General features: G+C 40.7%; 1 protein-coding gene and 1 long non-coding RNA gene across 4 annotated transcripts in view; one reads left to right on the top strand and one right to left on the bottom strand.

The window, feature by feature from the left end:
• INTS6 (integrator complex subunit 6) overlaps positions 1-11,965 on the bottom strand; it is an 85,334-nt gene extending 73,369 nt beyond the window's left edge. For 2 of the 3 annotated variants that reach the window (XM_072610485.1, XM_072610486.1), the window contains exons 1-3: positions 11,318-11,965; positions 10,916-10,993; positions 10,125-10,274 (exon numbers count right to left, since the gene is read on the bottom strand). In XM_072610485.1, coding sequence (XP_072466586.1) covers positions 10,125-10,274; positions 10,916-10,993; positions 11,318-11,428 — 339 coding nt within the window. In that variant the 5' untranslated portion in view covers positions 11,429-11,965. The remainder of the gene's footprint in view (positions 1-10,124; positions 10,275-10,915; positions 10,994-11,317) is intronic. The other variant, XM_072610487.1, reaches the window with a different exon arrangement.
• A 349-nt stretch (positions 11,966-12,314) lies between these two features.
• LOC140504983 (uncharacterized) overlaps positions 12,315-20,265 on the top strand; it is a 28,849-nt gene continuing 20,898 nt past the window's right edge. Inside the window, exon 1 of the long non-coding RNA XR_011967301.1 lies at positions 12,315-12,436. This is a non-coding gene — a long non-coding RNA (uncharacterized lncRNA). The remainder of the gene's footprint in view (positions 12,437-20,265) is intronic.

Below are 20,265 nucleotides of genomic sequence, written 5' to 3'. Positions count from 1 at the left end.
AAATAAAATGTTATTTAGAAATATTAATAAAAATAAGTATAAATACATTTACAAAATTTATTAAATTAAGTGGACAGACAATCCTAAATTGAAAGAAATCCGAACCATGAAAGAACACACAAATCATACGAAGTAAGACTGAAGAAGTTAGAAACATGGCAGGGAAAAAAATGGAAAAAGAAAAAAAGGCTCTGCAATTGGAATGGGAAGCTAAAAAAGTGTCCAAAGACCAGATTCAATTTCTGCAAACCTCAACTTGGGGTGTTATTAAAAACTGATTTATATTGTACATTACCTATTTACAATACGGAAGGCCCATGTTATCAGACACAAAATTTGACTGCACTGCACACCTTTAACCCACAGACTATTCTGAACAGTATAATAACACTCAAATGACAAGCACACTTGGCTCAATGTGATACATGAAAAAATTAAAATTTTAAAAGGAACTTCCTTCTAAATGTATTCACTAAAAATCAAAACAACTTACATAAGAAACAACTGAGTCAGCACTGCGTATGAGATGGGAAATCCTACACAATTATTTTTTACTATATTAAAGAGGATTGTGTATGATTCACAGGAGACGGGAGAAGTAATAACTAGTGAAAAGCTAGCTGAATTTGGTAATTAGGACAGACAAGGGGTTCAATCTTCTCCTCTTACACTTAATGACCAATAGCCAAATCAATAAACCACCCTGATCCTCAATTCTGATTCTATAAAATTGGGGAAATAGTTGCATTATCCTCACAGAACTGTTTTGAGCATCAAAATATGTATGCAAACCTTAAAATGCTATACAGTAATCAGCTATTGTTGTTGGGCAGATAGGTGGCACAGTGGTTAGGAGGGCAGGGCCTGGAGTCAGCAAAACTGGAGCTCAAATATGGCTACACTAGCTATGTGACCCTGGGCAAATCACTTAACGCTACTTGCCTCAGTTTCTTCATCTGTAAAATGAGCTGGAGAGATGAGTAAACCACTCCAGTATCTTTGCCAAGAAAATCCCAAATGGGGTCACGAAGAGTAGGACACCACTGAAACGACTGAACAACATTACTATGGAGCACAAAAACAAGGGACAGGAAAAATTCTAACTGGAATTTCATAAAGAGAAATTCAAGATTGATATAAAATTTGTTTTTAAAATTTGGTGGTGATGCAATTTCTATTATTTTTAATTTTGGAATACTGATATTAGTTTTTTCCCCAAATCATAACATATAAGCAAAGAATTTGGCAAATATTACAAAAGGTTGCTGAATTATTAACTCAAACTGGGTCACGGTTTGAAAAGAAGCATTCAAACTGAAAATATTACTTAAAAAAACACTGAAACCTCCCCCCACTCCCCTCAAAAAAGCAAGATATTCAACAACTTTATCTTGGAAATGTGCCCAAGAGCCTTGAACTTAAATTCTTATCACCAAGTAGGTAAACTGATTTTGGTTATTCCATAAACTATTACTACATACATCTGATAACCTACATAAATGCTATCATGCTCCCACATAGCAAACACTAGCTTTGCTATAATACTGTAGTAAAATAATCCCCTTTTCAAAACTTGCCTCCAAAAATCAAAAAATTCCTTCCAGGGCATTTATACCTTCATCTAAATTTTGAAATACCACTAGTACATACACAAGTGTGTATAAGCATATATATGTGTATATACACACAGACATTTATGTCAGTGTGTAGGAGTCAACATGCATAATTGGTTTTAAAACTGACACAAAGTTTTCTGTAGGTGACAATGACTGAATACTTCAGAATCAAGTTTAGTAATTAGGTTTAATCAAGGTTTATAAATATACTTCACATGCTTAGACATTTTGCAAACTAAACAATCTAAAGAGCAGCATTCTTGAGAAATCAAATTTCAATTATACTTATATTTTGACTATGGGTTGCATGTAATATTTCTGATGAATCTCCATCACCTAGGAACACAGATAAGCAAACTACAAAATGCTTATTTTTGATATAAAGGACAATCTAACAACTATAGTTTTCAATCTTGGATAATAGTTTGATTTCTAAATTCAAGACTCTTAAATACACAAAAACTGAATCTTGTCTTTTCCTCACACTCATTGGATTAGTCATGTATGGCTAATCATTCATTAGTTACATGATTCATTACTAACTGGAACAATCTCCAAGATATTTTTCAAGTTGTTTCTCACATACACACACTTCTTTTAATTTCCAAGTTTCTTAAAAGAGAAGATCATGAAGACTTTTACATTTCACATGGGTCTCTTCACTTAAGAAACCCTGAAGTTCATCTTTTTAGTATTCGTTCAGCTCAAGAGATCTAGAACAGATCCACTCAACAAAAGCATCTTTCAATTTTATAAAATATTTCATTTAAATAGTTTAAAAGTTTCTGAAATACATATTAGTCACGTATACAAATATGGTAGTATCACGAAACAAAAACTTTGCTATGCTGAAGCAACTGGAAAAGCACACTACTACATTCCTGCTACTGCTACTAGACTTTTTAATATACATAATTGTATGTCTCAATGTCTTCATTTCTATCTACTATGTAATAAAAAGGATTTTTAAAGTCATATAGCTGCAGTAACAACAAGTCTTTGACTTGAATTCAAATTTTGAGGGGAAAAAGTTAATTCTGGCAGTCTCACCATACCTACAGGTAGGAATATGAAGCGTATCAAACTAATGGATCCCAAGAAACCACCTCAAGGTGGAAATCTCTTGTAAATTTCAGTTGTGAAACTCCAGTCTTAAATAAGATCACTTACTTGCAAAGCGGTTTAAAGTCTACAATTTAACACCCTTGCCTCAATTGTGTCTAAGATCAAAATATACATGTAGCAAGAGATTCTACCTCCAAGTCTAGATTCCTTCTGACACTGCTTAACAGCTTATTACAATTTCCTACAGACGCTCATTTTCACATGTATGTTATCTTCTGAGAATCCTGTTCTGCTACTCTGATAAACACCTTCAAATTAGTAACCTTTTATCCCTTCAGAACTCAACACTACCTATGAAATCACTTCAAATTTGGCTTATTAGTGGCAAAATCTAAAATACTATGAAAGAAATTATCTTCCGAGGCCAAAATGTACAAAACATGTTGTAATATCACTATAATCCAGAGTTATCACCTCTTAACATAGTATGGATTTCAAAGAGCCACGGTTTGGCTTTTTTTTTTTTTTTTTTTTTTTTTTAGAAAATCATATTAAACTCATAAATTTTGCTGTTCTATTTAGTATATGGCTTTGGGAAAGTTGATTGAAAGATTCATTTGAAATTAAAGAGATGCAATTTCCAAACTTTGAAAAAAATTGTATCATATTGTGCTTTCAAATATGTCAAGTTCTCTTAACATGTTTAAAACATAATTCAAGATAAGATTATCTACACATCTTAAACCAAAATGGTTAACAACCATCTGAACACACCTCTCACTAAAAAAAAATTTAACCAAAATAGAAAATTGTACTATTACTTTGTAAAAAAAAAAAAAAAAAGTAATACTGTAACAATAGTTACAATGTTACATACAGGTTAATAGTCAGGCCAAGCAATTAATACAAAGGGATGGGTAGCCCTTTCTCAGTAAAAATGTTTTGCTTTCACAATAAAAAGTGGTACAGATGTTATAACAGTGCCTTTCAACTAAAAAAAATCCCCCAATATAATTCTCCTAATATATAAAAGCTTTAAACTGAGAAATTCACAACCTCTAAGGTTGTCTCCTATATGGTATAAAAGGCTGAACTAAATGATCTCAAATTCATAACCACGATAAAATAGAGAATTCCTTGGAAAAACACTTTTTCAATGGTGTGTGGAATTTCTACACACATTTTAAATTAGGCATTGCTGTTTTGACATGTCAATAGGCAATAATGAGGTTAGATGGCCTGAGCATTTGTTCCCTTCCCCCTCCCCAAAACCAGGCCTGTACTCAAAAATCAATTCAAAACCATGAAAAACTATAGAGATCAAATTACAAGACAGTGTACAAGAAACTTCTATAATTAAAAGCTTAAAATGCAAAATTTATACCAAGTGATTTTATCTATTTATCATCACACCTTGATTTTTTTTCTCCAAGTTTCAGAATATTCCATTGACTTTCACTGCAATTTAACATTTGACCTTCAAAAGTCTGAGTTTAAAGTACTTCAGTGCCTAATTACATAAGCTCTCTTCCCTTAGAACTCTTCACTGTAAGTTAGAGAAGGAAATGGCAAAACCATTCTAGTATCTTTGCAAAGAAAACCCCATGAACAGCATTAGCATGCTACAGTCCACAGGGTCACCAAAAGTTGGACAGCAATGAACCACTGAGGAACAAAGGAAATATTGTACTAGTATCACAACCATTATAGGGTTAGATCTCATCTTTGTTACAAGTGTACCTCATTCCAAACAATGTGCTGTTAAAAGTGCTTAGGGGGCCTTCCTGAGTAAGAAAACCATTAACAACTTATAAGACAAAGGATATTTTTGCAACACAAAGTCTCTAAAATAAGTACCTTAAAAAAAAAAGATACTATTCCCATATATATTTTTATATACATAAATGTGTATGCATGCTTTTAAGTAACAAACTTCTTTGGTCACTTTTCTTATCATTTACTTTTTAATCAGAGGATTACTGCTACACTGCACAAAGCTTTGGTAAAAACTTGTGCTTCACACACAATTCAGCAGCAGAACTAAATACTTTTCAAGAGTACATAAAAGCAGAAAATATTTTATATTTACAAATTTAAACCAAAAAAAAAAAATTCAGACAACCAGTGAGCAAAATCACTTATAACCATTGATTTCCACTGCTGATTAGCAATGGAACTAAATTGGGTGGTTAACAGGTGGTAAAAAAGTTATAAAGCCCAATGACATCTCCGAATTCCCCGTGCTTTTATCTTAATGACCCCCATGCATGTCACTTTTGCAGTTATTAGAACTGGGTGAAATTCCAGCTCAGCTACTTGCCAAAGTGTTCTCTTGTTGCAAAGCCTTAGTTACTTCATACATATGTGAGATGGGGGAAGGGAGGGGAGGGGATGATTTCAAAAATCCATGCCTTCTATCTGTAATAGCATTTTTTTGCTGAATTAAATCCTTATTCTCTCATGGTTCCCACACAACCCCATGAAGTAGAATAGGCAGCATCATCTCTGTTTTATAGTGGATGAAACTGAAGAACAGAATGGTTAATTAAGTGTCTTGGCTAAAGTCACACAAATCAATGAAAGTTGGGGCAATAATCCAACCTCCAAAGCCCATGGGCACAATGCTCTTCTCACTGTACAAAACTACTAGTAGCAGGAAAACCCAGTCTAGGCAAAAATTTTGGAGAAAATTTATGCAGCTATATGGAAGCAAGGAAAATGACTGTATTAAGGGCAGCCAAAAGGTACAGGGATAAAGAGCTCTATTCACCACTACACTGATGGCTTAAACTCTTTTCATGAATATAGAATTTTTGATTGTCTCCAATTTATTTCCTTACGCAAAAACATGTGAGAACTCTGGTACTGTCACTGTGCTTTTTGACCACAGGCAGTTCATTTTGGGATCTGTGTTGCTCATCTATAAAATAAGCTTAGAAAAAACAATGATCCCAAAGATCTCTTCTGGCTCAAAATCCTATTAATTTATATATCCAATTTAAGAGAAAAGCAAAAACACCATAAGCTTGACAGATATATAGGAATGGCTACATTCCTGCAGCCAAAAAAAAAAAAAAAAACAAAACACACAGACTTTCAGTACTTCAAAAAAGGTACATTGACAAAAGTAGATACTTGCTCAAAGTTAAATTTCATGGATAAAAAGAGATTTATCTATCATTTAAATGAATTTTTAGGATAATAAAATGTTTAAATGAAGTAATTGTACCTAAGGATCCTTCTATTTGAGTTTTCTAAATTCCATCACTTCATCAACAGATAGAAAAATATTGGAATAATTAAAAAGTAAGGCATTTTTAGGCACTGGAGGCACCAGGCACATCCATGCACGTTCCCTTTTTTTTCCCCTCAAATGGCTAAATTTTAAAATGAAATTCCACATTATACATATATGGTCTGAATAGTCTAGTTTCATCTTCATTTAAATATATGAACAACTACAAAAACTAGGCATTCAAGATTATAATCAATTTATATAAGAAATTAACAGGGCTATCAAATCTCATAGAAGTAATTTTTTTTAAAATGACCTGTGATTTCTACAGTAAGTAAACTCCCTCCACCAATGATGTATCTTTAATTTACATAGTCTTAAAGAGTTTCTTAGGTGCAAAGCGAGATTAAAAGATTTGCCCACGCTGTGGATTAGAGGAAAAATTTGAACCTGGGTCTTCCATTTCCAAGGCTGACCAGAGACTATCTACTACAAAACATGTGACTTTTAAAATTAGTCATTGAATAAAATGTAAGCATTACCCTTTTAATAGTGTAATAGCTAAGCAGACAAATTTTACACAGCACATGAACAGACTAATTTTATACGTCACCAGTTTAGGGAATGAAAAAAGATATGGCAAGTAAGGGATAAAAATGTCAAGTTTCAAATGAGAATACCTTCGAAACAAAGGATGAAAACCTAAATCAATATAGCTTAGAAATTCCTTTTAAAATCTGTTTCACTAATAAGTGACAATAGGAACCGGAGAATTAAGGATTAAAGTACACTTTAACTTAGCCCTCAAATTTTAAACATGTCCTAATTTCATATATAAAGGCAGATTCAGATCTTTAATAGGAGTATAGAAAGTACATCTTTTGAATATTTTAGTTTAAAATTAATCTCCAATAGTAACTTAATGATAAGATGCTTTATGTGTACATGTACACTTTCATTACACTTTCAATTATGACATTGCTATAACTAGACAAGAAAAATTTAGTTCGCATACTAGTTTCACGTTTAGAGAACACCTGAACTGAAAAATATATTCATTTGATTGATTATTTTTTAATCAAATACATTTAACTGTGGATGGTAGTGGTGCTTTATATATACTACTGTAGAGGCCTGGACAAAAGTATTTTCAGGGACTATCAATCAGAAATATTCCACTTTCCCTTAATAACTTCAGTTCCACAATATCTGCCTATAGATTCTGCCATTGGTCAACATATTTGCACAAGTAAAAGATTTCCAGTAAGACAAAATGGGTAGCAGTGAAAAAAATTTTGTTTTTTTGTTTTTGGGTTCAAATCACAATTTAAGATACAGCACATTTTTGCTTGAATGTGCATGTGCTGACATAAAAGCACTGGCTTTGTTGTGCAAAAACATGAGAACTCTGGTACTATCACTGTGCCTTTTGACCACAGGCAGTTCATTTTGGGATCTAGGTTGCTCATCTATAAAATAAGCTTAGAAAAAAAGATGATCCCAAAGATTTCTTTTGGCTCAAAATCCTATTAATTTATATATCCAATTTAAGAGAAAAGTAAAAACACCGTAAGTTTGACAGATATCTAGGAATGTGAAAATATTTCATAATGGACTTTTATCATCTAAGACCTCTCAGTTTATTTATTACTTTCCCATACTTTACCTAGTTAAGACTATTTACACACCTGCCTAATATAAGGTTTGCTAGAGTTCCAGGAATCTTAGAATTTCTCCTTGGTTGACAAAGGTCCCTCAGAATTTCCATGGGCCCACTTGACTTCAGGCATAACCAAGGTACCTGGGTGAAAAGGAAACCTAGAAACTTTACTTGCATAGTCTTAAATATTTAAGTTAGGATTTAAATGCACCTGAATCTTTTGAGGAGGCATTTTATTTAGTTCATTACTCCCTTAAATTGACAATTATGTAAGCTTTCATTTTTTTTCCAGCTACTTGAATATGTCTTAATGTTCTCCTACATCAATAGAGCACTTCAGAGTGTTTATATAAACTTCTTGAATCCAAGTTCAGTTCAAAACTTCAGGATCCATTTTATCAACAGGGAAGCACCCTCCACAAATCAGATTGGTATCAAACCTTATCAGGTTTCTTTTTGAGTTGATGCAGCACAAAAAACTGACATTTAGTGGCCAAATTTCAAGGGATGGCTCCCTCTGAACTCAAGGCTGACTTCTGGAAATACAGTCTATCACTTGGCTAGTTGTTAAAGCCTTTCAATCCTGATAGGACCTGCCAGAGCTTATGATCAAACTGGCATAGCCATTGAGAGACCAAGCTGATCATCATATGATGAAGCACCATCAGTATGAGCACTTTAGTGGTCTGAATTCATGCTTATTCTTCAAAATATGTCTAGAGCTGTACTACTCAACTACATCAATCCCCTATTATCCCTACAAAATACAGACATGTTAAAACTTGAAACATCATTTCAAGGGCTCTTCCCCTATCCTAGGTATACCAAATATAGCAGAACCATCAAGTTTGAGTTTAAATAGTCATGTGTTCCATTCAAAAGTTTCTATCTGGAAATAGCCAAGACAGAAAATGAACACAAACCCCTCCACTCCATCAGTCTATTTCTTACATATAAGAAACTTAATACTCAAAAAACTTCATTTGAATTAAATGAAACATGATGAATAAGGAATCTGATAGTTTTTCATAAACAACTTTAAAATGTAATGGGGTGATATATTCAACTAGATGAATTTTGATTCTGTGAAAGGGCATGTTATATATTTCACCACATGAGAAAGCAAAAAAGAAAATTACCCTTTCACAGTAGCAATGACAAGCTCACAAATTCCTTGGCCAAAAAGTAGTTATTAACTGAAAAGAGCTAGCAGAAAGTGAACTGGGAAGTTGGGAGTGGGAAGCAGAGAAGAGACTAGACAGAAATAGATATATAAAAAGAAAAAACAGACGTAACGCAAGAGGACAACACTAACGTAACTAGGCAGAGAGAGGATTCTGAAACAGTATATTACATTGAAGGCTATGTTCTCAAAATTCATTTTGAGGTTGATCTTTCCAATAATTAGCACAGCAGCTTTGTAAGAACTGCATATCACTTTTCCCTACGGGGATACCAAAAAAAATCTTATCTCAACTGAATTCAGGTATGCTCCTTCTCCTAGAGTAAATTTAGTTTGTAAGAAGCAAAAGTGGGAGAGAACAGTCCTACTAACTGGTAGTCATGGTTCAAGGGAGCTGAGTGGAGCAAAGGCAGATATTTAACTATAACAGATCCCTGTGGTAGGAGTGGAATGTACTTCCAGGTAACAACTGAACCTCTTGGGTCTCAGGCAGATCTTTTATTTCTCAGGCCAACAGTCTCACGGAATGTTTTAATGGAGCAACTTGATTACTCCATATTGAACCATCACGCGGATTAGAGAATGATGTTGCCAGGCTCCAAAAGAGGTCTTGTCTGATCCTCAAATTGATGAGCAGCAGCTGTAATACAGGGACTTAGGGGGAAAGGGTTCTTCCATAGCTTCCAGAGAAACCCAAGGGGTTGAATAAAAAAAAAAAAAGCTCTTAGGAAAGAGCAAAAACTTTTTCTGTCCTCTGGACCTAACATTTTTAGTTCATTAACAGCAGTAGAAGCCAATTCTGGATCCTTCAAAAAGAAGTTCAGAAATCCTAGTGTATTCAAGAGGTTGAAGTCTGCACTTAGGTGAGAGTGTACTTTTCTTACCCTTCAGACAAGAAACATACAAGGAATGGATAAGCACTTGTGCAGCAGATGGATTTCCCTGTTTCTTTATTGACTAGCAGAATGAAGCAAGCCCCTAAGCCCCTACTAATGCCTGTGCCTCAAAGTCAGCCAACAGTCGTACGTATGAGCACAGTCGCACCATAGTAAGCAGGTGACAGTAGGACATAACACAGATTTCCCTGCTCTTAATCACAAATTAATGTCAGTATTCTTCAACTGTACTAGGGCCATAAAATGTCAGCGTCTTAAATAAGGAAGTGAAGTTCAGAAAACAAAGGCTTTTTCACGAATAACATGAGGGGACAGAACTGTCCCTAATGTGTGCATGTCTTCTCGAGTTAAATCTGCTTTGAGAGGAGGTACATTTGAAAATGTCATATTATGGAAAGTTTGTGAACTGGAACGGTCTCTTCAGAAAAAAGGAAAATGAACTAGTTTCCCACTTGAATATTCAACCTACCTGCCCATAGTTGTCTATGCCAGTTACTAATCTATTTAAATTTAACAAATCAAAAGCTGTCCTTAGGGATTGGCCAAGAGTCGTAAGTCCTTCAGCCTGAAGGTTTTTCAGTTCATTCATAAACGTGGCGTGGTTTTCTTTCCATCCAGCCTGCAAAGAGAAATGCACAATGGTTTATTTCCCCCCCACGACGGGCCTCGGGGCGCTCCTGGGGCCGCTGCCCGGGGCCCCCGCGGGGCGCGCCTGGGGGCGCGGCGGCACCACGTCCGGCGCGGGCGGCGGGCGGCTCGGCCGCGGCTCCGCTCCCGCGGGCTCCGCTCCCACGGGCTCCGCTCCCGCCAGCCGCGCGAGCCCCGAGCTCCCTTTAAAGCCAAACTTGAGCCCGAGTTGCCGCCGCCGCCGCTGTCACTTCGCTAACTTGAACACACATCCCCCACAGTGCCTTGCTGCCGCCGCCGCTCGCAGCACACGGGGGGAAATGTCGGCCATGTTGATAGCAGCGCCGCCGCCGCGGGCGGCCGCTCCGGCGGCGGGCAGGAGGTCGCGGCGCGGCCGCTCCTCTTCTCCCGGCCCCACGAGCATCGCGGGCGGGGGCGGGGGGCCGAGAGACGGGGAGAAAAGACGCCGGGGAGCGGGCCCGAGGCCGCGGCGGGGGGGAGGGGAGCATAATGAAGGGTGAATGGGGCGGGGGGAGGGGAGCAGGGCGAGAGAGGAAGGAATAAGGAAGGCAAGGCTGGGCTAGGCGAGCGGGGGAAGGCGAGGGCGAAGCGGGGCCGGGCGGGGGCCCTTACCTTGATAGCGTAGGGAGGCTCTTCGAAGGTGACCAGCATATACCTGTCTCCTCGGCTGGCCGGGTCCCGGGCACGGAGCTGCGAGGGAGCGGGAGAGGGGGGAGAGAGAACAGGGCGGGCGGGGGAGCACACAGCCCGGGTTACGAGGCATCCCCGCGGGCGGACCGAGCCCCCCCGCTCCCCACCGTGCAGCACACACGCAGGGCCCCCCCCCACCCTCCGGAGCCCCCCGCCCGACCCCAGCGCCCGCCCGCCCGCGGGGGTGGCGGGAGGGGGGGTCCCCACGCCGGGCTGTTCCCGCAGCCGGGTCTCCCCCACCCCCTGGCCACCCCCCCACCCCTGATCGTCCGCTCCCCGGGTCCACCCCGGCCGTGTTCGCCAGCTGGCTCGGTCAGTCGGTACCTTCATGAAGGTCTCTACCGCGCCTTTGGCCGTGTCCAGGTAGGTGGTGCCCAGATGGCTGCGCTGGTTCATAGAGGCGGACGTGTCTATCAGGAACAGTAAGATGGGCATAGTGCTGGCCGGGGACACCGGGGCCCGAGGTGGTGGAGGAAGAGGAGATGGTGGTGGTGGTGGTGGAGCTGGTGGAGGAGGTGGAGGCGGCGGCCGCCGCTACGTGGGGCGGGGGAGCGCGGCCCCCGGGAGGAAAACACGGTCGGGGGCTCTCCTCCGGCTGAGGGGAGTTTCTCCCCGGATAGTTGAGAGGAAACTCCCCTCGCCCCTGGCCACCCCAGCAGACCCCCACCTCCTCCTTCTGCCTGCCGGCTGGGCCGGACGCCCGGCCGTCTGTCTGTCCGCCTGCCTGACTGTCCGTCCGTCCGTCCACCCGCCTCGGGGGTCCCGTCCCCGCTCCCGGCCCCTATGTGTGTCCCAGCGGGAGACGGGCCTGGCTCCCCACCCCACCCCCGGCGCAGGGAGTGGGGACTCGGGAGCTGGCGAAGAGGGGGTTGGGCTGAGGGGGGGAATTGGCCCTGGGGCTGTTGGGAGAAGTTTCAGGGACTCCCCCCGCTCCCCGGCGGTGTCACCACTTTCTCGGCCCCTCTCGCTACTGAAGCGCTTTTCTCTCTCACACTCCGGTTTTAACTCGGGCAGGGGCTCCTCGGGCTCCGCCCCCCTGACACGTCCCCGTGCCATGTGACACGCCGCCCCGCTCTTCCATAGGCTGAACACTGTTCCCTCATTAGAATATTCAAACAGCAGAGGGGCGGGGGAAGTGGGACGGTCGGCTCGGGGGACAGTTATGGAGCACGCGCGGAGGCGAGGCGCCCGGGAGCGCGCGAGAGCTAGCGAGAGAGCAAGCGGGCTGGTGGGCAGGCGCGGAGGCGGGCCCCGGGCAGGCTCCGGGAAGGGGCGGAGAGGGGCGGCCGGGTGGGGGAGGGGAGGCACGCCGGGGCTGGCCGGGGCTGTGAGCCTGCGCGGCGGGGCCAGGCGGCCTCTCTCCTTGGCTGTTGGAGGTGATGGGGGTCGGGGGGAAGATGGAGGTTGGGCCGAGCCTCCCTCGCCCCCTCCCCCTTCTCCGAGGTGACTGAGAGCAGCCCGCGGCCTGGGAGGCGGGTGATGAGGGCGGGGAGTGGAGCGGGGCAGGCACTCAGGGAAGGGAGGCAGGGCCGCTGCCGCCGCCGCTGTCGCGGGAGGAGTCAGCTCCCTAGGGCCCCAGCGGCAGGCGGATCCCGGGCCTGGGGGAGGGGATCGCGGGGCTTGTTTGTGATCAGCCATCAGTCTCCGCCCCGAGCCCTGCTCTTTCTCTTCAGGCGCCCCGTGCCCGTCGAGGGGGCCCGACACCCGGATGGAGCCGGCACTTGGCCCGGCGTCGGGGAGCCGGCCCGGGCGAGGCGGGGCCGGGCCTCCTCGGGAAGGTTTTCGGGGGCTGACCCCCGGGGCCTCCCCCTATTGTGTGTGGCAAACCCCGCTGCGGGGAGTGGTGCGGAGCCCGAGAGCAGCAGGGTGGGGGAGGCGCGCTCCTCATGGCCGAACGAGCTCCCCTGCACGCCCGCCCTTGGCGCGGCGGGGCCTTGTTTACCTGCGCGGGCCTGCCTCGGGGCCCCCCGGGCACGGCCGGGCCCTGACCGGCCTGGCCCCAGCCCCTCGTACCGAAATGGAACCTGAACGCTGGCTGTCGACAAACAGCAAAGACCTTTTTCCCCGCAGTATCACACGGGTTCGGTTAAGATTTCAGCCTCATGTTTGTGGCACCTCCTGTTTTTGTTAAGTAGAAGCTTTAGGACGTAAACTTTCTTCCTGTTGTAAGATTTGGACCTCAACCATTTTGTCAGTTTACAGTGGCGCTCCTAAGCCTAGGCACTGCGCCATTGTGCCTGTGAACTACACCAAGCTGAAGGCAAAAGTAGCCTTTCCCTCCAGGACCTGGTGGTGTAGTGGAGAAGATGAGACCTATTGTAGAAATGAGTGGGGTCGTCAATACAAAGGAGGGGTTCGGTCCGGGAGACCGTTTCTCCAGGGTTACATCTGGGAAAGCTTGCTGGCAGAGATGGTTCTGACCCGGGTCTTGAAGGGTGTCATGGATGGGCCTGAGATAGAATTAGTCTCAGACGTGAGCAAAAGCATTCCTAGTTAGGAAAGTATTGAATGAGGTTAGGGAATGGCAAGAAATTCAACTTTTGTTGGAATGGTAATGGCTCACTTATATAGTTCGAGAGTTCCAAGTCGCTTTCTTCTCGACCCGGTGCAGAATGTGGGCAGTGTGGAGAGCATTCTGAGAAATGACTCAAAATTAAATGTAGGGGATAAGGGCCTCTTCATCCTGTGAGCATAGAATCCAGAATCCAGATTCTAGAGTTGGGATTCATAGAAGCCACATGTCTTATTGCTTCCTTGCCCCTCCTGTCTTAAAACCTACAGTGTTAAGAGCTAAGAACTGGAAATACTCAAAACAGGCAAAAAAAGTCAGGGCATTGGTAAAGAAAGTCGGAGTGAACAAGGCATCAGCATAATGGGCAGCCCAGGCAAAGATGGGTTTCGGTACTCTCTCCGTTTCAGAATCACTTTCCCTCCTCTTCCTCCTTCAGTGTTCCAGGCCCATTCTCATCTAGCCTTTATCCCATTCTTAATCTCAGCCTTGTGTCAATGAACTCTTGCTGATAATACCTTAAGGAGGGGTGGGGGATTTGAGGGAATGCAGAAGAGAAGCTTATGACAAGGTGACATGTACATCTTTTTTTTGACATGTGCTTCTTAAAAGGTTCAGATTTGGAGAAGTTTTAGAACCAGTGGAATGAGACTATAATAGTGGAATGACAAGTAGTGAGGTTTTGAGATATATCCCCTTTCCTGGTCACAATGACTAAGGTTTTAGAGAAAAGCCAAGTAGTATCTGATGTAAGAGCCTACCCCCTAAAACTGATAAGGGCTAGTTAAAAGTAGCCTAGTTATTACTAGGAGTAAATAGCAACTTGGCCTAGTACTTCTTTAAAAACTTGCTGATCCTTGGTTTAAATAATGTTCCCAATTATGGAAATAAAATTAGCTAGAGTTAGGATCTAATGAATTAGACTTACCTGCAATGGCCCACAAGAGCCATTATAAATTACCATAAGTCAATCAAGTAATGAACTGGAATATACATAGGTGCTAAGATCTGAGTTTGTGGCATTTGAATATGACATCAGAATCATAGAACCTCAAAGATGAAAGGGACCCCAAGGCCAGTTAATTCAACCCACACCTGATTGAGAAACCCTGTCTACAAAATTCTCAACCAGTAGTCTTCTAGCTTTTGCTTGAGAGAAAATTCACTACCTCATGAGGTAATCTGTTCTACTTTGAGGTAGCTCTTAAGGCTAGGAAGTTTTTTTTAAAGGGACCCAAGATCTGCCTTATGAAATTCTCACTGGGCCTAGTTCATCCCTCTGAGGCAAAAAACAAATCTAATCCTTTTTAATTAAAAAAAAAAAATCTGACCACAAAAAAAATTTTTATACACAGTACACAAATGGGGGGATTTATAAGAAACCATGACTCTTCTGCTTGCTTTTTTAAAAAAACTTGTCATTTTAAATTTTCAAAACTTCCCTTATCTCTACTTCTCAACTCCTTTCTGTTCTCTACATTTAAAAATGTTACAAGGGCCCTTTTTTTGGCATCACTATTGCTAAACCTCTATCCCCACGAGTTTCCTGCAGCCATTACCCCATTGTCAGATAAATAAAAGGAGAAAGAAAAGAAATTGTAACCAATAAACATAGTGAAGCAAAACAAATCTATGCACTGTCTATTTAAAAAAAAAAAAAAGTCTTTCTGTACTTTGAGTCTATCACCTGCAGGCAAGTAGGTAACATGTTCCATTTTAGGTCTTCTGGAGACATGGCTGTTCACTGCATTGAACGGAGTTCTTAAGTCTTGCAAAGTTGTATTCCTTTGTAGTGTCTGGCCTTGTTTAGATTGTTCTGGTTCTTCTCACTTCACTGTGCACCCAGGAATCTCTGAGACTATTATTCCTTGTATATTTTCTTATAGAATGCTAATCGTCCATTAAATTCATATACCACAGTTTGTTCAGGCATTCCTCAGTTATGTAAAGGAAATCTAAGACAAATGTATCAACCTTGTGGCCTGTGGGCTGCAAGTGGCTGCACAACTCCCAAGCTGCCTGAACCAGATTAAAATATAATTGAGAAATGTTTAACAAAATAAAAATGTAATACAACAGAGTTAATGTTAATGGGGGAGGGCTAGTTAGTATATGACCAGCAGGGAACCCTTTCTATTTTAGTTTTATACTACTGATCTGAGGCAACCTCTTAGAGTCTATTTCTTTGCTTTCCTTCACAAATGAGGAGTTTGTTCTGCTTTTGACTATTGCTTCTCCAATATTAACCTTTCCCAAACACCCTTTCTCTATCCCTGCTTGTTTGTTGAGTTTAATGGTTTCTACACCAAGCCTTGTGAGTGTGTATTCAGTCCTCTTTTTTTCCAGTTAAATGAGGTTCATCTGATGACCACTGCCCTCACTTTTTCTATTTACACCCCTTCTTCCTTGTTCCTCTGATGTTTTTCTTCTTTTACTTCCTTTCCCTTTCTCCTCTTAGAACACTCAAAACAAAATCAATCCACTCCCAGGATGACTTTTTTGTCATTTAACTGTCTTAATCTGTTTTAAAGACATTGATGTTCTGAAGGTACACTTGTTTTCATTGCCCCTATCAAAATGTTAACACTACATAGTCGTATGGATCCTTCCAATTGCTTGACTAAATTTCCTTTGGAGGTTTTTTTGGACTTAGTTTGTATTTCGAAGTTCCTATTCAGCTCTGATCTTTTCATCAGAAATGCTTGTAAAGTCCTCTTCCATTAAAAGTGTGGGTGGTTTTTTTGTGGGGTTTTTTTATTGGTCCGTAGGATACTTGGTGTTACAGAGTAAGTTCTTTGTCATGAGCCTGTCTCGTTTTTTGGAATATCATATTCCAGGATTTCTCATTTTATAGTAGAAGCTTCTTGATTCTGTGTGAATCCTAACTATGGTTCCTTGGTATTTAAACTGCTTATTTCTGGATGCCTGCAGTATTTTTTTCCCAAACCCTTTGCCTTGTGTCCTCCAATAATGTGAAATCACATCTTCTTACACATGTATAGTGTAGCATATAGCACCAACAGGCTTGCCTTCAGGGAGCTACCCCACCTGCAATAAGTAGAGATATTGTAGATATATTAAAAGTAACATGCAATTTGAGCTTGAGACCACTGGAGTAGAAGACCTCTAGGACGCCAGGACTACAGATGTAGAGGCTGGAAGAGACATCATGTCTTTCAGATATGGAAACTGAGGCCTAGGGAGATGAAGTGCTCAAGCACACTCAGGTAGTAAGAATCAAAGATAATATTTGAACTCAGGTCCTGTGACTCCAAAGCTACTACTCTTTTCATTGTTTCATTCTCTCTCTAGCTTGAAATTTCTATGATTCCTAAATGAGTTTCATGTCTCCAAACTGGCAATGGTTTCCCTTTGTTTTGGTGTGGATTATGTGGGTCATTAATAACTTTTCATGTTTACATAGTACTCTAAAATTCACAAAAAGCCTTCCTTGAGAGGAGTGGGTTATGATTCACCTATCTTCACAGCTCACCCCTCTCACGGCTCACTTACCTCCACCAATGGGACCAAAACTCTAGGACAGAAGGGTTGAAGGGAAATAATAGTGTCTCTTTGGGAGTTGCCCCTAGGTGTTCCAATATGGTTCCAGCTTGCAGCTTCTTCTCTTGAAATAAGAAGTTTTTTCATCATACAAAAGAAAATAGACTTTTTTAAAAATGCTATAAAAATGTTTTTTTATGCTCTTTGGGGAGATTTAAGTTGCCTTGTACATATAATCAACGGAAAATGTACTAAATGTGAGGAGACTCACCTCCTACATCTAGAAAGTCATGCAGCCAAACGAGAGGAAGCAGCCCTTCTACAGCAGCCACGAATCCAGACAACTTGTGGGGAAAATGGAGACGATATAAGATGAAACAACAAAGGCCAGAGGACCCTACTGCCTTTTTTTGGAATGATTTGAAAGAAGATTCAGCACATACAACTTGTATATGTTCATTTCAGCCTCTCAGTAAACAGAGATAGAAAGATAGATCCTCATTTGTTTTTCTTATTTCTAATCTTCTAAATCAGTTTCTGGAATTTTTTCATTATAAAGTCACTATTTCTGTTCTAGGAAGGAGGAAAAACAGACAAGATATGAAACACATTGTGAGATTAAGTTTACTCAGACTTTTAACTCATTTTGAGATCTTTGCAACACTTCATTTTTTTACCTCGTGTTATTAAAAAGAGAAGTTGTCATAGAAGTTAGAGCTGGAAGGAACTTTAATATAATAACGATAGCTATCATTTATATATTACCTACCGTGTTCCAGGTACTATCTAAGAACTGTACAAATATTCTCATTTGATCCTCAAAATAACACTTAGGAGGTAGGTGCTATTATGATCCCCATTTTACAGATAGGGAAATTGAGGCAGGCAAAGGTTAAGTGACTTGTATCACTTAAATGTCTAATAGCAAAAGTCTAGATAATAAATCTAATACTAAATGTCTAAAGCTACATTTGCACTTGGGTCTTCCTGAATGCAGGCCTGGAACTCTTATCATTTTACAAGTAAAACTAAAGCCTAGAGTGTTTAGGTAACTTGCCTTAGGATCTGCATTTGAACCTGTGCCATCTGATTACAGATTGAATGTTCTTTCCACTTCACTATGCTGCCAGTGTTATTTCTGAGTGTCCCTTTAGATGGGCCTCAAGTGAGGTTTTACAACCTGAATTTAAAGTTTATTAACCAATATTACTACGAACAAGTAGTACAAGAATTTAAGGAATTTTAAAATTATGTATTATTATTTGTGCCTCCATCTTACCTTTGTCAACCCAATGGAGATTTTAAGAGCCTAGGAGTTTTCCATAAAATGAGACAGCAGAATGTTTGAGATCTACCACCAGAAGTGAAACTGCTTTGATGACAGAGGAAAGTAGATGCTGTTCTGCCCCAAGTGTTCCATGAAGCAGAAATAATAATAATTACCATTTATATGGTACTTTAACATTTGCAAAATACTTTACAAATATTTTATCATCAAAGTATTCCTGGGGGGTAGATACTGGCATAGATATGACTAGATAGGTTATAAAGGACATACCAAGATGCTAGAATTGATAGAAATCCCTCTTTCAGATGAGGAAACTGAAATTTAGAGGTTAATGATTTTCCTAAGGTCACACTACTAAGTATCTGAACTCAGATCTTCTGGACTGTAGGTCCAACACTGAAGCCACACTATGATCATTGCAGGACAGAAGTAGTTCAATGTAGAGAGCTTCTCAATCAGGAGGAGAGATGGTGAGTTGACAGTGTCACAAGGAAAACAGATCCTGCATTTCTGCAAAAAGATGAGAACGCTAATATACTGCTGGTCCAACAGTAGTGCAATTGCAATTATGCTTATTTAAAAAGTGACTAAAATGTCCCCACCCTTTGACACAAAAATCTCTCTGCTAAGCACATAGCCCAAGATGATCACACAAATATACACACAAAAACATTCATAGCAACACATTTGATGGTCAAAAGAAAAAAAAACATGTAGATGCCTCTCAATTAGAGAAAGGACCAAACAAATTGTGGCATAAAAGTTGAACATAATATTGCTGTTCCAAAAGAAAACAAAAGCATGGAAAGGCATATAAACTGATGTAGAGTTGAATAACTATTACCAGGAAAACTATATATGTAATAATTATAGTGTAAACAGAAGAGCAATAACAAAAACTGATTAGAGTGTAATTATAATGATCGTTATATACAAAGCTTGTCCCTGAAGAAGAGGTGAGAAAATTCACATCCTTCCTTTCTTTGTAGAGGGAGAGAGCATAGGTCTGCAACATTGCGTATGTACTGGCAGATTCAAATGATAACATTGGTCAGGGTTGCTGAACTTCGTTTTCCCCTACTTTTTATATTTTTAAAACATATAAAATAAAATTTGAATCACTGGGAAGAAAAGAGGGAAGAATATGTTCAGAAATTAATATAACAGAAAAGATCAATAAAAACTGAAATTTTTTAAAAATTAAAAAGATCCAGAGTATCCAAGACCATTTATATGACCATCAAGCTAGGAATTTTGTTCACCCAGGAATCAGGGGGTGCTGAACTTTCAATGGAAAATGAAAGACTCCTCATCTTCCCCATGTTTTTTTTTCTGGTTCATCATCTTGTAACCGGGAGCAAACTTCCTTATTACTTTTCCATGACAATGGAGGTTTGTGATTATATTACCCCTTTCCACACACAAAGGTCTCAGAGGGAAATGGGAGGAAGGCTAGTATACAGTTTAAATGAATTAAGGAATAAAAAAGCACTTAAGTTAGGCACTGTGCTGGGGAACTGGGAATACAAATACAAAAAATGAATTCCTGGCCTCAAGGAGTTTATTGGGGCCTGGGACACAGTAGATCTCTGGGCGATGAGAGAGAGGAGTTTGGGTTTACATAATAGTACCAGGAACTAGGAACAGAGTCTTAGGGCAGTTAATTGTTATGCCCTTTCCAGTTTTAAAGGTAGTATTGATTTAGCTACTATTCCAGAACTAGAAGACCAGGATGTGTAGGGCAGTCTTCATGTGGCAACCATGGCAATTAACTATCTCCACAGAAAGTGCTGAGTATAGTTCATTTTCACTTTATACACAATGAACACAGCATGAACACAGCATGCAGGTAGACCTGTGAATCCCTGAATGTATTGGAAAGTGACCTGAGAGAGTAAAATCTGTTACAGGGGGCTCTAAGCTAAGAATAGATGACAAATTTCATATTCTAAAACTTTCAGCAATATTTCATTA

Source organism: Notamacropus eugenii, chromosome 5 (genome assembly GCF_028372415.1).
Source record: "Notamacropus eugenii isolate mMacEug1 chromosome 5, mMacEug1.pri_v2, whole genome shotgun sequence".
In the NCBI taxonomy this organism is placed as follows: Eukaryota; Metazoa; Chordata; class Mammalia; order Diprotodontia; family Macropodidae; genus Notamacropus; species Notamacropus eugenii.
Note: the sequence above shows the minus strand (reverse complement) of the source record. Positions and strands in the feature narration are given on the sequence as shown.